Source organism: Camelina sativa, chromosome 5 (assembly GCF_030686135.1).
Source record: "Camelina sativa cultivar CO46 ecotype springtype chromosome 5, ASM3068613v1".
In the NCBI taxonomy this organism is placed as follows: Eukaryota; Viridiplantae; Streptophyta; class Magnoliopsida; order Brassicales; family Brassicaceae; genus Camelina; species Camelina sativa.
Window position 1 is genome coordinate 5,273,888 of NC_141884.1, and position 17,054 is coordinate 5,290,941.

At 33.1% G+C, this 17,054-nt stretch overlaps 1 protein-coding gene, 2 long non-coding RNA genes and 1 pseudogene across 4 annotated transcripts; 3 read left to right on the forward strand and 1 right to left on the reverse strand.

Moving 5' to 3' along the window:
* Positions 1-4,759: 4,759 nt before the first annotated feature.
* On the reverse strand, positions 4,760-5,969 carry LOC104785630 (abscisic acid receptor PYL4 pseudogene; annotated as a pseudogene). Its single transcript, XR_015598345.1, has one exon. The product of XR_015598345.1 is annotated as an abscisic acid receptor PYL4 pseudogene (transcript).
* Positions 5,970-10,774: 4,805 nt separating this feature from the next.
* LOC147943281 (uncharacterized) lies at positions 10,775-12,448 on the forward strand. The gene is made up of 3 exons (XR_015598075.1): positions 10,775-11,184; positions 11,387-11,470; positions 11,589-12,448. It is a non-coding gene; the product is annotated as an uncharacterized LOC147943281 (long non-coding RNA).
* A 913-nt stretch (positions 12,449-13,361) lies between these two features.
* On the forward strand, positions 13,362-15,684 carry LOC104785631 (protein neprosin-like). The gene is made up of 7 exons (XM_010510887.2): positions 13,362-13,450; positions 13,540-13,611; positions 13,760-13,909; positions 14,095-14,259; positions 14,572-14,625; positions 14,787-14,936; positions 15,173-15,684. Exons 1-7 carry the CDS (start codon positions 13,379-13,381, stop codon positions 15,536-15,538), a joined length of 1,029 nt encoding a protein of 342 aa, XP_010509189.1. The 5' UTR covers positions 13,362-13,378; the 3' UTR covers positions 15,539-15,684.
* Positions 15,685-15,911: 227 nt separating this feature from the next.
* Positions 15,912-16,845, forward strand: LOC104785632 (uncharacterized). The gene is made up of 2 exons (XR_015558466.1): positions 15,912-16,093; positions 16,361-16,845. It is a non-coding gene; the product is annotated as an uncharacterized LOC104785632 (long non-coding RNA).
* The last annotated feature ends 209 nt before the right edge of the window (positions 16,846-17,054 follow it).

Sequence of the window (17,054 nt, forward strand, 5' to 3'; positions counted from 1 at the left end):
AGAGTTTTCTTGGCATCAACGGAATCACACACCTAACGACACCGCCCCACACTCCTGAACACAACGGCATTGCTGAGCGTCGCCACCGTCACATTGTCGAAACCGGCCTTACTCTCCTCTCTCATGCGGGAATGCCATGAACATACTGGACGTACTCGTTCGCTGCTGCTGTTTACCTAATCAACCGTCTAACCACACCAAATTTGGCGAACACAACACCGTATCAGCTACTGTTCCAGACAACACCAAACTACACCAAACTTCGCGCCTTCGGCTGCCTCTGCTATCCCTGGCTTCGTCCTTATGGCCACAACAAATTCTCTCCAAAGTCCAAGCCGTGTGTCTTCTTAGGATACTCCTTAAGTCAGAGTGCTTACTTGTGTCTTGATGTCGCTAGTTCTCGAGTCTATGTATCTCGTCACGTCGAGCTCCATGAGTTTGTTTTCCCTTTTCATACACTTTCCAAAAACACTTCACTCTCGTCCCTTTCATTCACACCCTCCGACACCACATCCGCTTCCATTGCTCCAGTGTTTCATCGGCCAATCGAACAGTCCTCGAGCTCAGACTCTTTGCCTGCAACGACAACAACAACGACACAACCGACCACTACATCACCTTCTCTGGTGTCATCTGTGTCACCTCCTACAGCACATGCCTCTCCAGCTCCTCCTCCGCCAGTCAACACTCACTCCATACTCACTCGGTCCAAGAACAACATTTCAAAACCAAACCCCAAGTATGGTCTCACTGCATTTCTCAAGGAAGTTGAACCTGAAAATCACGTACAAGCTCTCAAGGATGAGCGTTGGCGTCGGGCGATGAGTGATGAATACGAAGCTTTTGCTCGCAATGATACATGTGAGTTGGTCGACAGATCATTGGCCAAAAATATTGTTGGTTCGAAATGGGTCTATCGTGTCAAACGCCTACCAAATGGTGATGTCGAACGTTTTAAAGCGCGTCTGGTCGCTAAAGGCTTTCATCAGCGCCCAGGTATTGATTTTCATGAGACTTACAGTCCGGTTATAAAGCATGCCACAATTCGCATGGTTCTTGGCATCGCCGTTGCTCGTAACTGGCCCTTGAAGCAATTATACGTTAACAACGCCTTTCTTCAAGGTCCACTTGATGAAGAAGTGTTCATGCTACAACCACCAGGCCTTGTTGACAAAGACTATCCGGATCATGTTCTTCGTCTTAAGAAGGCGGTTTATGGTCTGAAACAGGCTCCACGGGCCTGGTACAATGCTTTGAAAGATTGTCTTCTCAGTCTTGGCTTTCGGAACTCTGTTGCTGATGCTTCTCTCTTTGTCTTGCGTACTTTGACTGCGTATGTCTATATTCTGGTGTATGTGGATGATATAATTATCACAGGCTCCTCTTTGGCCGAGATCACTCGCATAACAACTCTTTTTGCTGCACAGTTCTCCCTCAAACAGCTTGGTGATCTCTCTTACTTTCTTGGTATGGAAGCTTCGCGCACCTCTGCCGGACTGCTTCTCACTCAAACGAAATATATCACTGACTTGCTGCGTAAAACAAAAATGTTCAATGCCAAGCCGGTTGCCACTCCTATGTCGTCTTCTCAGATTCTTACATTGAGTACTGGAGCTGTTCTCTCTGATCCGACGGAGTATCGTGCAACGGTTGGCAGTCTGCAGTATCTAGGTCTGACTCGTCCTGACATTGCCTTTGCGGTGAATCGCCTATCTCAGTTTATGCATCGACCAACTGATGTGCATTGGGTTGCAGTGAAGCGAGTTCTTCGTTATTTAGCTGGCACTCCTCACAAAGGGATCTTCTTCTCGGCCACGACACCTATGTAACTTCATGCCTACTCAGATGCGGACTGGGCAGGCAATCGTGATGACTACACTTCTACAGGTGCCTACATTTTTTATCTTGGCAAACAGCCCATCTCTTGGTCCTCGAAGAAGCAAACCGGCGTCTCTCGTTCCTCTACTGAGGCCGAGTACAAAGCTCTGGCGAATGCAGCTGCTGAGGTTCGCTGGCTTACTTATTTAATGACTGAGCTTGGCTTCCACTCTCCACTAGTTCCGGTACTATATTGTGATAACATTGGGGCGACATACCTGGCGGCAAACCCGGTCTTTCACTCTCGCATGAAGCACCTTGCTCTTGACTACCATTTCGTCCGAGAACAGGTACAGGCCAAGGCTCTTCGTGTGTCCCATGTTTTCTCTGCAGATCAGCTTGCTGATGCTCTGACTAAACCGCTACCTCGGACGCGATTTCTTCAGCTTATTTCCAAGATTGGACTCTCTTCCCGCCGTCCATCTTGAGGGGGCGTATAAGTATAGATAATGTTAAATGTTATTTGTTGTTATCTTGACTAAGATTTGTGTATATCGTCAAGATACTCAATCTCTTGTACTATATATATGTGAGATCTATGATCAATAATAATCAAGCTTTCACAAATCTCTACAGATATTTGATCAGTATCAAGGAGTTGGTTGGATCCTACTATAATGTTAACACGATCTCTCTCGAAAGAAGATCAACTGATCAAGAGATTCACGAATCAAAAGATTGTCCGAACACTGTGTGGCGTAAAGGCAAAAAAAAAAAAGAGAAAATGCGTCGTGCGTGTGTAATTGTTATTACGTACACATAGGTTGGGATTGCGCTCATATAAAAACGACCGGGTCCAGTTGGGTATAGGAGGCGAATACTATAGGCCCATCGTTCGTGGTTCCATATAATTTATAAAATATTGACTGAAATATTGGCCGGTGCTTTTCCTTTTTTTTTTTTTTTTTTTTTCTTTTTCTGGTTAGGGTCTAAGTTACAAAACAATTTTCAAATGGTGTTATATATATATATTGTAGGCATATGTAAGGTTGAATACGTTTATAAATTTCGTGGAAACGGTTACATTTTATATCATTGATTACGTCTCTCTATTCACTTTTTGTGGATGGTGCTTCTTGTACAAATTAATTTTACATGTGTGGATTAGTTTTTTCTTTATTCTTTACATATATATCTATATATATATATTTAAAACAAATTTTTGGAAATTAGTTATTGGAATGAACCTAAAAACAATTCTTCTCTATTCTTTTGGTCTTGGACCTTCTAGATGATATATACAACATAAAACAGATAGATTGAAGTTACCTTAACTCGACCCAAAATAGAATTAAGGCCGTACGCTAAGTCGCTAATATATGTGGGTTCGGTTTGTGATGCAATTTGTACATTACGTTTATTTCTGAATTCTTATGTTATTTTCCTACTCTTTAACGAGCGGGAACTTGGGCAGAGGTCCAATCAAATTAGAGGAAACAGTGGGGTGATGGATCTCAAAAGCACACATGTATTTTATTTTTGAAGAAAAAGAAAACTCAATTTGCAAATCACAATTAATAAGTTTTGCCCAACTTGCAAAACATTGCAGCTGCCCCACTCCCACTTGCACCGCCAACTTCTTTCCCATTCCTTTTTTCCTTATTTTTACACCTTTCGTGGCCACATTAAGTATATATCTTATGATTAGTAAGCTATGCTATATTTGTCAATATTTGACAACCACAAAAAAAATATAGTAGATGATCGTATGAAACCATATTCGCTAGTATTACATTATCATGTTATTCACAATATTAATTAAACATTTAATTGTTTATATTTGTTATATAACTAATGGTAAACTTCGATTATGGTTATTGCAAACATAGAAGTTTGAACAAATTATAAGTATATAGATCGAAGGACAAAGAAAAAAAACTTTCATTGCATACGATTCATGTTTTGTCGATCAATCACATCTTTTTTTGTGGATAGAGAAATGTAGAAACCTCTCGAATATAGGAAAATCACATTTACGTATATATATATTCTAAGAAATCACTTGGAAACGAAACATATCGTGACTCTCGTGATGTAAAAGGACATGCAACTTGCGCTTCTCTATATTTTAAAATTATATCCTTTTGGATTGAGAAGAAGAAGCATAAAGAAAGGAGAGGTAAAGATAAACAATTTGCAACTTGCATTTCCTTTTTTTATTTGGCAGAAGAAAAATATATTAAAAAAGAGAACAGCTTGGCCTTGTTGGGTTATCATTCAAAGCATCGTCCACTTGCAAATTCTTTATTTCTTTAATTTCATCAACATGTTCGTATTTTATTTTGACGGCCATGTTCGTATTTTGTATTCATGTAAATGTTTTGTCCATTTTACGCATGACCTTTTAAGCCTACAAAATTTCCAACTACTCTTTTAATTTAGTTTCTATCATATATATGACAAATAAAAACTCCAAATCTTGATTTCTCTATCAAATGCATTTTTAAAAAAATATATATAAATAAAAGCTCTATCTTTTTTGGGAAGTTGGTAATTTAAAATTATTATGAAATAATAAGAACTTAAATCACCATGGTTATTTTAATTCGTTGTGTAATAAATAAGAAAGTAACAAGTTGGAGGAACTATTTAAATCTTCGTCGAAAGGAGGACATTATATTATGCTCAAATTTAAAGCTGCCTTTAAGAAAAATCATCGAATTTTCTCAAAAGCTGTTTATATAGGACGTAAGATTTAGTGTCGATCGAAACAAAGATGGCCAACGACTCATTGTTATGAGTCATACAAATCTGACTCGAACATTATGCATTGTATGTAACCTTTAGACCGATCATTTGATTAACGCATTTTATGATGATATACTATGCCTACATATAACAAGATTTTTAAAATGAAAAATTATACAATAAACATAATCAATTTATCCTAATTGAATATTATTATCTTTGAGTTGTGAAAGCCGGAATAGGGCTATCCGAATCAGTTCTTTATGGATATAATATAACATACAAAAATGAGAAGAAGTAAATAATAATAGAAGATAAATCATATGCATGAGAGATTAATCCACTAATGTAAGTTTTTTTTTTTTTTTTTTTCACACATAAGCCGGAAAAACATAGATCACACGACGGCTAAAAATCTAGAAAACGACGTCGGATCTAACGAAACTACTCGACGACGACGACAAAGACTCATTACAGAGACAGCTTCTTCTTGCTCTCCGCCGCTGTATGCTCGGCTATTTTCGCAAGAGATTGAAGATTGCATCGTACGATAACGTCAACGAAGTCACAAGTCTCTTCCTTTGTGTTTCCCGGAGGAACATCAACCACGTAAGATTCCACAACGACGGTACCGGAGATCGGAGAAGGGTGAAGGGTCGTGACGGATCGGTAGTTAGAGAGCCGGTGGTCACCACCAACAACGCTGAAGCTGATGACGTGTTGTTCGTCGTCAAGGATATCGAGTCTCTCGGTGGAGCTCCCGGCAGGGAGGCCAGAAACTACGTGGACTTTACGGAGGCTACCAACGTTACCGCCGTCTCCGCCTATGACGCTACAGCTTTTGAGAAAGTGTTTGTAAGCTTGTGGGTTATCGAAGCGGCGTACAACGGACCATACGGTGGAGATTGGAGCGGAGATCTCTTGTACCACGGCGGAGCAACACTGGTTAGGACCAACCTCGTGCGTGTGAAAACGTGCCGCCGTGGAGTCGCGTGAGAGAGAAGGAAAACGTTTTTGAAACGACGCGATCATCATCGGAATCTGAACGGAATCTCCATCGGATACGGCGGAGGAAGGACGGTGAACGGCGAGCATGTTGATCTGAGTGATGGTGTCTTCTTGTTTACAAATCTTGATCGATCTTTGATTGATCTTGATCTTGATCTTGAATTCTTGATCTCTCTTCTTTGAGATGGTTTTAGGGTTTAGAAAAAGAAGTGAAGGATTTGAAGAGGGAAGGTGTTGTATGGAGGAGAAGTATGTGTATATAAAAAGAAGCAAATCAAACTTTACAGCGACTTGCGAAAAGTTGGGCTGTGCCTTTCGATTTGAGAGAGAGAGAGAGATAGAGTTTTTAATGCAGAGTTCATGTGAGTGGTGATAACGAAAAAACCCGAGCAACTTGCTTAGCGTTAAATTACGGTTTTGGCCCTTAGCTATAGTTGTTGACTTGACTGTTCTATACGATATTTTAATCTGGCAAGTGACCAATATATAATTCTCGTATATCATCAACACTAGTTCTTCTTTTAAAATGGACTAATTAATTTATTCCCAATACGTAGTAGGCAAATAAAATGGTTTAGACTTTTTAGTTGCTTGACCATCAAATTTTCTCTTCTTCTTGGGATGACCAAGATAATCTAGGACGAGATTTGATTTACTAGGCTTTGAAAGTTTTGACGACATTTCGAATGGTTGGATTCAATTCGTCGAAGCCGTATTCAATTATAAAAGCTGAGTAAAAAAATACAATACGACAATCAACAATATTAGTTCGTTTCGCTTTTAAGTTTTTTTTTTTAATTGTTGTTTTCAGTATACAAGGTTCTTAAGAGTTAACCAAGTCGCAAGAAAGTTTTGCTGCATGGGTTCGAGTAATGTTGGCTACAAAGGTTTGAAATTTAAAATGTTTTTTTCCGGTTCCAACAAATTAGTCTTTTTTTCTAGGAAGCTGTAGAAACTGAGGTGCATCTAAGTTATATTTGAAGTATTCAACATGAATACCCCAAAGGCCCAAACTCAACAACTCTCCTTTGATAACTTGAAAGATCTGATTGAAACGTATATCTTGTTGCTTTTGCTTTCATATGAATCAGATCTTCAATATAAAAAGCAAAAGTAGGATCCATTTTAGTATTTTCATCACGAGTATGATATGCATTTTCCATCATGTGATGATATGATACACATAAGATGGAGAAGAGTGAAATAAAAAAAATTGTTTGCTAATCGAAGATGATTGAGATGTGCATAGAGCTAATTTTTTTCTACAAATTAAGTAATACGCATGTTTCATGTGTGTCGATAATACCACGACGGATGAGATATGCACAGCCTAAAAATTGATGCAATGAAGTACAAAGAGGTTCCAAATCAGAGAATGCCATAGACACAAAAACAAATTATTTTTACTACTTTATCTGTTGTTTATCCTTGCTTTAGAAAAAACTAAACTGAAACCCAAATTTATCTGCAAACTAGGTAATTAGTCCACGCAATGCGTGGTTGTAAGCATAATAGTTTTGATTATATTTCTTAAATTTTCCGAAACTAAAATATTGTTTTACTAATGTATAATCTCAAAAAAATTATACTAATGTATGAATCTCAGAAAAAGTTATAGCAATTTTTCAAAATAACACTCTTGTCAACATTTTTTTGGTATGGTTATTTATTATACAAAATTCAAAATATATAAACTTTTCTATAAATCAAAAATTAGCCAATGCTACAAAAATTGTTACAAATTGATTATCTATATTAATATAAATAATAATATAGAAATTTAAACATTTTCCTTTTTTTTTTGGCAAACAAACATTTTTCTAATATGAGAGAATCTTAATGATCATGTTTTATAGACTTAAACATTGATTTAAAGATTTTTTCTTAATGACATTGTAAACATAAGACTATAGTATAGTAAAATTGAATCAAATAAAATTATCAAAAATTTTAGTAACTACATATAAAATTATTATATATAGAATATTCCTAATTTCAAAGTTTAAAGCAATTAAAATAATTAAAAAATATTAAAATTTTACCAAAAACATTTTTTTCTTGAAAGATAAATATCTTAGTTGGAGGAATGAATGTAAAATTATTGGGTAGGAGTTACATTTGAGTTAAATGGAGTTAAATGGAGTTTTTTTTTTTTATCGTCTGGATTTATTATTGATTGCAGATTATTGAGAACTATTACGTATGATTCTACCATGGACAATTCCTTCTGACCCTAATAGATTCACTACATAAACTCTTGCTCCTTTCCTGCTCCACGCTCTTGATGGACACCTTCTTCTTCCTTCAGTTGTATGTAGAACTATGGCGAACATCAATAATTGCTATCACTGGAGATCGTATGTAATTTTGCCTCCTTAAATCTGCACAATTAATAAATCGCATTATCTGGGGCTCGAACCCCAGATCTCCTGGTGTAGAAGCATTAATGAACTCTAGGCCAACCACTGGGCCAAGGGGGCTTCCACCGTTAAATGGAGTTAAATGCCTTTAAAAGTGAGTTAATTATAAATAAATATTTTAATTTATTTTTGACTTAAAAGAAAAGGAATACCAAGTGGCTCAATCAAAATTTTAACTTACACTTTTTGATTATTTATTAATATAAACTCAACACTCACACATAATATTCCAAATTGAAAATATTACTTTTGAAGTGACAAACTAAATTAGTTTTTTTTTTTTTTTTAAATTATATGAACTTCAATCTAAAGATTTTTTAAAACCCCAAGAATAACTTCAATTCTTTTGTTTTTGTTTTTTGTTTTTTACTCATCAATTTGACTTATAGTGCTAGATTTCATACTAATGGTTTCATCTTTAGAAGATTTAGTTAAATGACATTTTAATAATTATATTATTTTCTATATTTCACTTCCAGTTAAACATGATTTCTTTTTGGAATCATTTTTTCATTTTGCTTAAATCAAGAAAATCAATTTTTTTATAGTTAAGTTCTTTTTGTTTTCAAAAAACTCAAATCTTAAATAATATAAATATTATATTGATCTTTACATATTTATCTATTGAATCACAAAACAAAATAGACTTTACAAAATAAAATAGAATTTATAAATGGATAATTATATTGATCATTCTAAATTATTAAAAATGATACATGAATATGTGAGATAACCAGAGTACATAATAGAGAATTAGAGATGGATCTTTTCAACTTCATGACCTTATTGTGTGGTGAATATTGTAAGAGTATGAAAAATAATGACTTATAAGATGCTAATCTAAAATAGATAATGAAAATATAAACCTTTTAAAACAGATTCTCAAATAAACTTGATTTTTTGTTAAAACCAACATATGTGAATTTAAATTTAGCTATGGAAATTTTAAAAATAAATATGAATAGATTAAAACGGCAAGAAATATAAAAGAAATATTTTATTTATATATATATAAAATAAAAATTGAAAAAATGTTAATTATATATAATACTTTCTAAATTAAAATTTAGAATCAAACTCTTACAACACATATTAGATATAACGATATTTGATATTGGTGAGAGAGGAGGAGAGAATGATTACTTATAAGATGATAATCTAAATTAGGTAATGGAGATGAATCTTTAAATATAAAAACAATGTAAAATATATATATATATATATATATATCATGTAGTCTCTAAAATTAAAATTTAGCATTGAAATTTTACAATGATATTTCATTTGGTCTTTTGTAACCCATACAACAAAAATAAGAAATTGAAAACATAAAAAAAAAACAAAAAATGATTTGAGATATTGTGGAAGAGAATGAGAGAAGTGGAAGAGGATGAGAGAATGTGAAAGCGAGAAAAAAAAAATGCCAATATGAGAGAATGAAGCAATGCTTATTTATATGATAAGAATTGATGGAAGTTACATTTAGAATTATTGGAGTTACAAAAATTATTTATTGTGTTTGAATAAAATTGAATGGTGGAATATGATTAATGCATAATTTATTTTATTTTCAGTTATAATTTTATTTAATGTATGAATTAAATTTATTGTGTTAATTGAGTCTTAAATATTATTTAAAGCAATTAAACAATTAGAAAGCAAATAATAAAAAAAATAGAAAATATTAAATGAAAATCAACCAATAAGGAGAGACCAAAATCTTACTTTTATATATATGATTATAGATATATTTGATTAGAAACTCGAGTATAAACCTAAACCTAGATCATGATCATCTATATTAATTGTGTTTACTTTGCTACTTTGCTGTTCATTTTTTTTTAAACCAAAAATCCAAACCGAAGTCGAACAATTTTTTTATTGAATGCTATTAGAAAGTTTCAACCATCAAATGACATTTTCTCTAAAACATTTAATTCCACATATAACACGGGACAAAACCAATTTATTTAAGTTTAATAAAAATTCACTTTATTTTTTAAAAAATTAATATTAATTTAACAAACTAGATTTTTGTATTTGACACATTTGGTAGGTTTATGAAAGGTGATGTAATATAACTAGGATAATAGCAAGTTCTTATGGAGTTTTTTTTTTCTGATTAAATTGTCGGATATTAGCATTAAAGTTAAACTGGAAAAGTGTTTGGATTGCGGGTTAACCGGTCGGACAGGACCGTTCAAGTTGAATATGAGATAACTATTTTATTATTTCTGGGACGTCCCATAATGATATAAGATTAAAAAAAATTCTTTTATTTTGAAGTTGAAGATTTTGTTATGAAACCAAATTTTTTTGGTAACCAAAATAAATTTTACCAAAAAAATTTACTTTCTAATGGTGAGTCCAAAAGAATTGAGTAGAATTTTTTGTTTCTTCCTTTATGTTGTATTAGTCAACTATTTGTTTTTGTATTTTACAGTTTTAGTAAATTTATCAAAGGTGAAGTGGTATGATTGTAACACATCTGACACAGTTGACCAGAAATGATTTTATTTTGAATAATTTTTTTTTTGTATTTGACACTTTTGGTAAGTAAATAATACTAAAGTGATATGACTTGCAATAAATTTATGTATAATAATAAATTTGTTATTGTTGATCTAAAGTAATTTTATTTTTTGTATTTGACACTTAATTTTGGTAAGTTAGTAAGTGGTAAATGATATGACTAGCAATAAATTTATTAGTAATTGACTCATATTAGTATATATAACGATAAATAATCAAATGAAAAATACAAGTAAAACTTAAAAATGGGTTTACATCTAACACTGGTTTTTTCTTCTTATTTCCTCTTAACGTTAGGTGCCCATGGAAGTATAGATGGACATGAAAAAAAGAATATACAAACACAAGAGCCTGCACTGAACCTTATTGTCTTCCTCTCTTATCAGTATGCTAAATCAACCAATCAAAGGTGTTTCTCTTTTTTTTTTTATATGCAGAAACACAAGCATCTGTGGTGGTGGGAACTGAAGAGCTTAAGGAACTGAAGACTCTAGAGAGAAAATGATTCGGCTTAAGGAAATAATGTCAAGGAACGCTGCAAATATACCCCAAAGTTGTAAAGAGAATCTGAGATTGTATAGAGCGTATCGACAAACTCGATTCTTTGGACGTTACCACCATTCACCCGGCTTTCAGAAGGCGAAGAATTAACTGACTGGTAGATCTATTTCTCCTTGAGGGTTTAGGCTCTCTCTTAGTATTTCTTACGAAAGATATCCGGCTGATATGTTAATGTGTAATTCTAGAAATATTGATTTAACACGTACATTGGTTACTAAATGGGTTCGGTTGAAACAAAAGTAGATTGACATTTCTAGCTACACATATTCATTTAACATTGTTCGATTGTTCTTTCCCAGATGGCTCTCCCTTTGATCCAAACAGGCCGGCTCAACTTTTCTTGGGACCTGGTGCCCAATTTTTATTTTTTACACAAAACTAAGGTTATAGTTGCAAATTTCAAACTTTTTTTTTTCAACCTAAACATTAATTAAAATAAATTACTAGATTGGTTGCCCAAACTGGAGGAGAGTTGTTTACAAAAATCGTTTCTAACAATAGCAATCTAGAAGAACGAGCTAAACAATCAGCCTTCACATTTGACGTCTTTAGAATTTTGGAAAGGATGAAAGGAGGTAAGAAGGCACTAAGCACCTGGAACTCATCAAGAAGCGTAGAGAAAGCCGGCGACTCCTCCGAAACTTGCACCATTGAAATTAACTCTGCAGAATCCATCTCGAACCTTTGACAAATAATGCCTCTGGAAAGGATACACTCCATCGCCCATAATAATGCTTCCAGCTCCGAATGAAGAGGGGACACACTGCAACATTGACATCTGGCACCCAAAACCAAGGTCTGATTCTCACCATCACCACACCACCATCCTAGACCATAATTTTGTTCTGTAGATTTCCACGAACCATCAACTTAACACTGAATTATCATCTCCGGAATTTGCAAAGGTTCCGTCAAACTAGGCCCACTCCTTGCGGCTATTTGGGCTTCTTCCCACCACAATTGTTCTCGTAAAGACTCATTAATAATATCTATTGGCTCTGATTTTAACTCTTGAAAAACTTATTTATTCCCATCCTTCCATATGAACCAGACCAGCCACATAATTGAACTGTGGGTAGCTCCTAAAGCCATAGGGCCTAACCCTTTCCCATATGACCCTAAATTACAAAATATCTAAAATATATGACCTAAAACCTTAAAGAAAAAAATTAAAAATTCAGGAGACATTGTGCAAAAGCACCTCCTGCACTGCCTCTACGCCAGCCCTGGATCCAAAGATGAATTGCTTCATAGAATCTTGATAATATCTTCCTTTTGATCTGTAAAATACATCAATTTTAATGAAGCATGTCAAGATTCAAATGGCTGAGAAACCTCATTTTGAAGAAGAGAACATATGGATAGCTTCTATGATCATGTAACATAACCCACCAAAAATAATATTAAAATATAAATAATTTAAATAATTGTTTTGTTTCTCTACAATACTATGAACCCTTCTCAAACAAAGTCTCTTAGTGAACTACAATATTATTATGTTCTTTCTGCATTACATAAAACACCGCAGATTGGTTGATATAGCATACAAATAAGAGAAGAAGATGACAAGATTCACATCACAGCAAGCTCTTATGTTTCTCTCAACAATAATGTGAACCCTTCACAAGTTCTTCAAAACAAAAAAGTAGCCAAAAAAAAAAAACAAAATAGTTTTCTGAAACTGAAGGAGCAAAAAAACAATTTAAGCGGCTTGTTGAGCTGAAAGCCTCTTCCTAGCTTCCTCAATAATGGTAAGCTTAATACCTTTTCCTTTTGGAAGTGAAACCCATGGCTTTGTTCCTTTCCCAAGGGTGAACACATTCCCTAACCTCGTTGCAAATTCATGTCCTGTTGTTAAGTCTTGAATATGGATGGTCTCAAGCTTCCCTTTTGCTTTTCACGGTTCTTGATCACATCAACACGCCCTCTGTTTCTTCCTCCAGTAACCATCACAACGTTGCCAACATCAATCTTTGACCAAAAAATGATTTGATTGACAACAAATTTGTTACCATTGACCAAAAATGATTTTATTTGAATAATTATTTTTTGTATTTGACACTTTTGTTAAGCTAATAATAAGAGGTAACGTAAAGTGATATGATTTACAATAAATTTATATATAATAGTAAATTTTAGTAATATTTTTCTTTTTTTGTCTTTGACACATTTGGTAAGTTAATAAGAGGTAAGTGTTATGACTAGCAATAAATTTATTAGTAGTTGACTCATACTATTAGTATATATATAACGATAAGTAATCAAATGAGAAATACAAGCAAAACTTAAAAATGGGATTACATCTAGCCCTCGTTTTTTCTTCTTATTTGCTGTTAACGTTAGGAGCCAATGGAATTATGGATGTGAGATTCTATAACTTATTCTTTGTTTGTCTATCTCTAAATTTGATCTTTTTCAGTTTAAGAAAATAAAATTTCTATTAACTTTTCAGGATTTCGATTGTGTGGATATATACAAACAACCGGCTTTCCAACATCCAATGTTGAAACACCACAAGATTCAGGTTTGATAGTTAATTTTTTTTTCCAATCATATATGAATAAATGTGGCGAATATACCTTTAATAATTTGAGAATAATTTTAAATAGAAGAGCATATTTCATGATGCAATTCTATTTTTTTTTAACTTAATCTTGTGTGTTATGTTCTAGGAAAATTTCATTTCGAATGAAATCCATAAAAGAAAAGATAATTATAAAATGAATAATCAAAGTTGTCCAAAAGGAATGGTACCAATTTTAAAGCAAAGAATTGGAACTGATAGCGTTCATCTCGACACAATCGAGTATCCTGGCCAACATGTAAATTTTCTTTTTCTATCATGGTTTTATTGAAATATTTATATCATCTCATTTAGTATTTATCTTATTCATAGCACAATAAATTATTATATGTCATCACATTTTTTTCTTCTTTCTAATGTTGTAATTATAATACATGAAATTTTTATTAAAAGTGACAACTTCTTTATTTATGGTATATACAGTTTGCAACAATTGAGACTATATTGGATGGGACCATCTATCGAGGAGCTGAAGCTATTATAAGTATTCATAATTTAACTCTACAAAATAACCAATACAGTAAAAATCAAATTTGGTTAGAAAATGGACCTCGCGATCAACTCAATAGCATACAAGTTGGTTGGGCGGTAAGTTGTTATTAAACTTATAAAATAAAATGAGCACTTTATACAAAGTCATACTATTTAACACAAAGAGCTAAAATTTACAATATATATTTCTATATCTTACATTTATGTAATAAAAGTATATCTAAATACATTAAACTGTATTGAAGAGCATGTATATATCAAGTAAAAGGTACTTAAAATTGTAGAATAAGTATCCACAAATATAAGAATATAACTAATTTATTGTGATCCAATGGAGATTGGAGAATAAGAGTTTGAGTCTATGTTTTTTTAAAACAAACACTTTTATGAATTTTGAATTTTATACAGGTGCATCCAAGATTATATGGTGACAGTTTAACGCGACTTACAATATATTGGACCGTGAGTAAAATAATTATTTTCTTAACTATGTTTCTTTATACATGGCAAACAAACAAATATTTTGTGATTATAAAAAATAATTAAATTCAGACCATTGGTTTGCTTTTATCTATTTTTCTTGCATAATTGTTTACATTTTATTTTATGTTTTAATTTATTAGGCAGATGGCTATAAAAAAACTGGATGCTATAATACAAAATGTCCTGGCTTTGTTCTTGTTACTCGATATAATTGGCTTGGAATGTATTTTGGTAGATACTCTATTAATGGTGGTCAAGAGCGTATTTATGTTCAACCAAAAATTTTTCAGGTAAAAAAGTTATCTAGTTTTTGTTAATAAATAATTTATTTGACAAGAATGATGAAATAGTTTTCTTTATAATAGACATCTTAAATTTCAACTATTTGGTTTTTGCTTCAAAATACTCGAATCCTTCCTCTTTAGAATTTTTGAAGATTTTTTTAAAAATATAGTTTATCTTTACTTTTCTAATAGTAAATTTGAGAGATTTTGTTTAACATTATTTATTTTTTATTATTTATTAGGATGCCATCACCGGAAATTGGGTACTAAAAGTACATGATGAATTAATTGGATATTGGCCCAAAGAGTTATTTACACATTTAAACAACGGAGCTTCTTTATTACGCTTTGGAGGAAATACGTTTCCATCTTCTGATGGAATTAGTCCTCCAATGGGAAATGGTTGTTTTCCTGATTTACCGGAAAGTTCAAATTTTCTATTTGTTAAAGCTAAGGATTCGAACTACCAAACCGTTGAAATTGAAGATGAGAAAACAAAACGCTATGTAGATGCTTATCAGTGTTATAGACTATATTATGGGGGATATGCCGAAAGCACTGGAGTACACTTCAATTATGGAGGACCAGGTGGAAATTGTGGTATTTAATGATTTATGAATCTCGTATCAGTCAAAACTATATTATATGTAGAAGAAATAAAAGTGGCAAAACTATATCTTTATCGTATTCAAAAAGTATTGTAGGCATTGAACAAATTCTATTTTAAAGATAAACGTCACAAAATTTTAATCAAGTTGTAATTTCAAAACACAATTAAAAAGACTAACGACTTTACATTATACATTACTGTTCTTAACTTTGTACGTGCCTACGTGGGTTGTGTCAAGTTGACCAAAGCATTTTTGACTTTTGGAAAAACACGGCAAGGTCAGAGTAAAAACTCGTGTCGTTTTGATTATTCAACGATGAACGTTGTGCTGTTTTTTGAGTTTCTCTCAGTGTTAAAAAACACGGTGAGAAAGAAACACAAAAAAAAAAAAATCTTAGACGACGACGAACGAGTCCTCTTCGTTCTCAATCTTTATCTTTTGACGGATTTAAGCTTTACGGAGAAGAGAAGAGAAGATATGGATCAGATACTTAACAAAGTTGGCTCTTATTGGTTAGGGCAAAAGGCTAACAAAGAGTTCAATTCCGTCGGTGTATTTTTTTTACCACTTTCCCTTTCTTTCTTTTATTTATATCTTCAGGACTTTGCTTGCAGGGTTTTTAGTTTCCAGTTTCAGAGCAAAAAAAGTATCGGTCTTTGATTTAGGGTTATTGAGTCCTTTTATGCTTGGTTTTGTGACTTCATCTTTGATATCGAGTTCGAATTTGTGTTTAGTCTGATAGTCCTGTTTTGTCTATGTTCATTTGTTTATAAATGGTTCATTGACAGTTGAATGATGCATCATTCTTGTTCTGTATAGGAAAAATGCAGAAGCCATTACCTGAGTTGCTGAAGGAATTTGGTTTACCAGTTGGGATCTTTCCACAGGATGCTACAAACTATGAGTTCAATGAAGATACAGGTAAATTGACTGTATTCATCCCTGAGACTTGTGCAGTGAGGTTGGGTACAGAGATTCATCGGTCCTGCGGTTTTCAACTACAGAACCAGGAGAAAGGGAAACTAGCAGAAGTGGAAGGTTTGAATACAAAGATGATGATCTGCGTGAAAGTGACTTTTTGTGTGGAACTTTTTGGGGTTGTAACTAAAGTGATTATGTCCGATCAGAACCTCTATCTGGGAACATGACAGAGAGACACGAAAGAGTGAATTACACATATTTATATAAAAAGTGAAGTCAATAATAATAATCTCAATATTTGTAATTTACACATATTTATATAGCATAGGCCTTTGTATCATAGAAAAACATAGCTCACAATAATCTGATAAGATCTTTTTTTCTGGTGCAATCTCAAAAGAAAACAAAAGGAACTCTAAAAACATAAAAGTATGAAAACAAAGTAACTCACCAACAAAAAAGATGCCAAAAAAAAAAAATATATAGTTTTCTGAAACCAAAGGAGCAAAAAAAACAATTTAAGCGGCTTGTTGAGCACAAAGTTTCTTCCTAGCTTCCCCAATAATGGTAACCTTTTCCTTTCGGAAGTGAC